The sequence below is a fragment of the Onychomys torridus genome, chromosome 13, assembly GCF_903995425.1.
Source record: "Onychomys torridus chromosome 13, mOncTor1.1, whole genome shotgun sequence".
NCBI lineage: Eukaryota > Metazoa > Chordata > Mammalia > Rodentia > Cricetidae > Onychomys > Onychomys torridus.
The window spans coordinates 58,605,021-58,609,268 of NC_050455.1; the positions used below are offsets into that span (position 1 = coordinate 58,605,021).

General features: G+C 35.4%; 1 protein-coding gene across 1 annotated transcript; it reads right to left on the minus strand.

Moving 5' to 3' along the window:
* Positions 1-288: 288 nt before the first annotated feature.
* LOC118594548 (dynactin associated protein) lies at positions 289-3,776 on the minus strand. The gene is made up of 3 exons (XM_036204491.1): positions 3,720-3,776; positions 1,338-1,418; positions 289-630 (listed from the first exon to the last, which is right to left on the minus strand). The coding sequence occupies exons 1-3, from the start codon at positions 3,774-3,776 to the stop codon at positions 289-291; spliced, it is 480 nt and encodes a 159-aa protein (XP_036060384.1).
* Between the last annotated feature and the right edge of the window lie 472 nt (positions 3,777-4,248).

The following is a 4,248-nucleotide window of genomic DNA, read 5'->3' on the forward strand; positions in this document are numbered from 1 at the left end:
GCCAATTCATACCCAAATTTCCTAGCCTTAGTCCTTTTTCATTGTTCCCTGACATGGTAAAAGTCTCAGAATGAGAGAACTTCTAGAAGATGGTAGTAATTACTGAAGCCCTATCTATCTCAGGTATTATACAATCAGTACAAGACTATCACCACATGGAAAGCAGCATAGATTAGTAGAGAACTGGATCTAACAAAGCCATGTGCTTTGAGATGTCATGGGAGGGCGCAGAATCTTGAATACATCCCCTTTTAGTGAAGAAATTGATCTGTCTTGAGGGCTGAGATTTCACACTGCCACTTCATATTCAATGTCAACTTCATGTTCTGTGGTGGTATTAGTCATCACTGTAGTAGGGGTGGGTGGGTTGGTATGTGAGCCTGGAGTAGTTACAGCAGAAGAGGTAGTGGTCTCAGGTCCAGATGGAGGTGTTGAGGTCAGAGATGGTGTAGAAGCAGAGGTGCAGGGATCCTGACTGGACCCTCCATCTGTGTGAATAACGATGGTGGTATTGTTGGGGTTGCCAAAGGGGCCAAAATAAAAGGCCAGAGCTGTAATGGCTGTGGCAACTAGACAAGCCAACAGACACATTAGAAATATTTTCCAAAGTGAACATGGGTTTTCTGGAACCTGAAAAGCATTACAAGAGTGGTTATTTCTGCAGTTACAAAATAATAACAGGTAACAGATTTCAACTAGAATAAGACTAATGTATTTTTCATTATTCTAAAGACTTTTGTAAAACCACAAATCCCCCAGCACGTGTACACACACACACACACACACACACACACACACACACACACACACACCATGCATACAATCCTGTGAGGACAATAAAATCCCTCAGTGATCCCTTTTGTATTACAGCAATAAATTTTAATATTAAATAGCTTGAATTAGAAATCATCATGATATTATTGGGGACACACTTCTCAAAGTAGGTAACATTTTCTAATTGATAGTGACAAGTATAAAAATAAAGACACACGGAGGTAGTTGTCTTTGGAGGGTGGAAAATTCAAGGGGGCTTTTTGTTTATTTTTGCTCATTATTGTAAATTTTCATATTAAATATTAACAATTGTAATTAAAATTACTTATTAAATATATTTTACATGTCATGCATAAATACAAGGGATCTCATTGAAATACACAGAGAGAGTAAATTGACTTTGATCGATAGGAACTTAAAGACACACAATCTAGTGCTATCACTTTGTAGGAGACCTTATGTCCCAGGAACCTCAGAGAAGTGCTAGAGAAGGGCTTGACTGTCCTATTTCATGTTGTTCTCAGGAACAATAGATACATCTAGCCACCTCCCTCAGACCTTACCGGATGCAGCTCACATGTCACATGGTGTGATCTACAGCCACAGTGTGTTCCTTCTGTTGAACAGTATGGATTTCTTAATAGCTATACAGAAAGAGACAGAAAGTCACTAAATAATCAGATAGACAGCAAGTCTTAAACTTTAAGAATGAGGAAAGATTATGTGATCTGGGAACATAAATATATATATAAAAACAAACACAAATTAATATGAAAATAACATGACATAAGGGAAGAACTAGGTAAATTCTATGGGTGTCATGATGGCTTATTGATATGACACAGATGTGTGTGCATTTCACACCAGATGATCAATGAAGGATAATAAGTTGATTGTATCAATAGATGCCCCAGTACCATTGAACAAATGTAAACATCCTGTCCTGACAAAAGGAGGCAAGCAAGATAACTCTACATGAACTAAAATTGAAGGAATAGTTCCTAAATGTGACAGGAAATATTTACCTCAAAACAATGACCAGTATGCTTTAACAGCAAAACATGAGAGCTGTCTCATTACAGGAAGAAGTGGATAATGTTTTCCTGAAAGTTCTACACAGTATATACGGAAAAAAGGAAAGACAAAACTGCCAATATTTGCATGATGGTCTGTTACCAGAATCTTGACTAATCAACCATATAACCTATTAAAATAACAACTCACTTTGTTCATTAGTTGTAAATGTATAAAGAAATATACGTAAGAGTTGCCTTTTGGTGGTGGGTGCATGTCTACTATTCATAGTAGTAATGAAGTATGTAAAATGTGAGCAAATTCACACAAAGAGAACTGTAAGTCTTTATTGAGGAACAATGGACAACTTTCATATGTGTCCCCTTACAAAAAGTTTCAGTAGTAGTATAACCTATCAGTTCCCTAAAATATAATTAATATTTATTCATTAATATATGATTAATAACATTATAATTTTTGGAGGAGATGCTTCAGTTGTTTGTAAGAATTCCATGTGATAAAATAAATAAACTAGAAAGACTAGATTAAATTAAATTTGAAGCTAAAACAGCAGAAACTTTAAGTACAATTATGGGTTCTTTTTAAATGATTTTTCAAAGGTTCCCAAGATAAACAACACATAATTGTTTAAAACATGGCTCCAATGTCTCAAGTTTAAGCACCTCAAGAGGGTTCAGGCTACCTCTCAGAGTTTTGAAAATATGGTAAATTCTAATCTCTCCTCCTTCCTCCCTCCCTCCCTCCCTCCTTCCCTTCCTTCCTTTCTTTGTTCTTTCTTTCTTCCTTCCTTTCTTCCTTCCTTCCTTCCTTCTTTCCTTCCTTTCTTTCTTTCTTTCTTTCTTTCTTCCTGTCTTTCACTTTTTCTTTCTTTATTTCTTTCATTTTGTCAACATGAAAGTTTGTCTCATTGTTTTATTGGCATGACTAAATACTTTACATAATAGAGTGAACTGCATCAAGATTTTCATTGTGATTGTGAGCAAAAACTAAAAATCATATTAAGCAGCATATGGTGACATAACCAAACTCTTAACATATAAGGTTAAAGCAATAGTGTCATGCAGCATTCTTGGAATCTGGGGAAAATATAAATTAAGATTATGATAATCTAGTTTTGAAAATTAAACTGCTCTCCTCTGCAACATCAATTTACAAAACAATTTTCTAGAAAAGTCTAACTTTGCTGGTATTTTGTATACAAATGTTAGTTGATAAAGATCATTTCCTTGTGTCAGGGACACAGACGTTGAACATAATAGTAGTTTGTTTTTGTTTTTTATAAAGAAGTATATGTGAGAAAAAGAACTCAGTTTCTAACTCTGAATAGCTACATGTACTGATAAACATTTCAACTTCTCCATCTGTAAAGTGAAGGCATTAGTTTGAGTATAAAATGACACCATTCAGATTTGTTTTCATGAGTCTGAGAAAAGTTGATTTGCAGAACAGTAGAGTAATAATGTATTTTCAACCAAATTCCCCCCTCCATGAGGCATTTTCTGCAATTGTTACTTTCATTATAAGTAGATCACATTTAGGTGGGAAAAGATCAACAATAAGTACTTTCAATAGACTAATTTGTGTAGAAATGAAAAAAATGCTTCAATATTTGCTATTAAGATGATCCTTCCAATCATCTAACAAAGTTGGGTTTTTTTTGTGTGGTTTTCTGTTTTTGCTTTTCATTTTTCATATGTTTTGATATAAATACTAAAATACAGCACCAAGCCTAATTCCTCGATTCTCAGGAATATAATAACACAGTCTGGCATACTGAACAAATCCATGAAAATGGCAACCAGATTGACTCTGCCATGGAAAACGTAGAATTCAAAAGCCCCCTCAAGATTAAACGTTGAAACCAAGAATCATAGACAGAAGAGCTATTAAGAGTTACCTGCAGTACTTACCTGCTCCCCCGAACTTTGCTCAACATTCATGGTGTACTGCTGCTGCTTTCTACCCATTCTGCGGTGCTGATCTCAGATGCAACTCCAACCAGTGCTGTGCCAATTGTGTGGATTAGAATGAAATGCTGAACCTCTGCTAAGTAAATAACTGTGAAGTTAATGTGAAGTCTATAAACTAATAGTTATTTGTCTTCTTAGAAAAGGTCAAAAGGTCAAAACACAATTAGACAAAGAAAAATATTGTCACTGGCTGCCTTTAAAGTACCAAGGAGGAGATGTTCTCTTATATGTGAATGGCTTTAGAGTGCTGGGAATATATAGGCTCTTGGTCCCTTGGTTTCACACAATTTCTCACAGTTTAGGAATCCTGTGAGGCTTCTGAACATGCTTCAAAGCCACTCCCTGATTATTCATATTGAGGAATCCTATACCTAAGCAAACAGAAGGATTAGGGTGTTGACTAACTTCAAAGTGTCTAGTGATAAGACACACTGAGATTTTGGGTTTGAAATAAACTTAAGTTTCACAA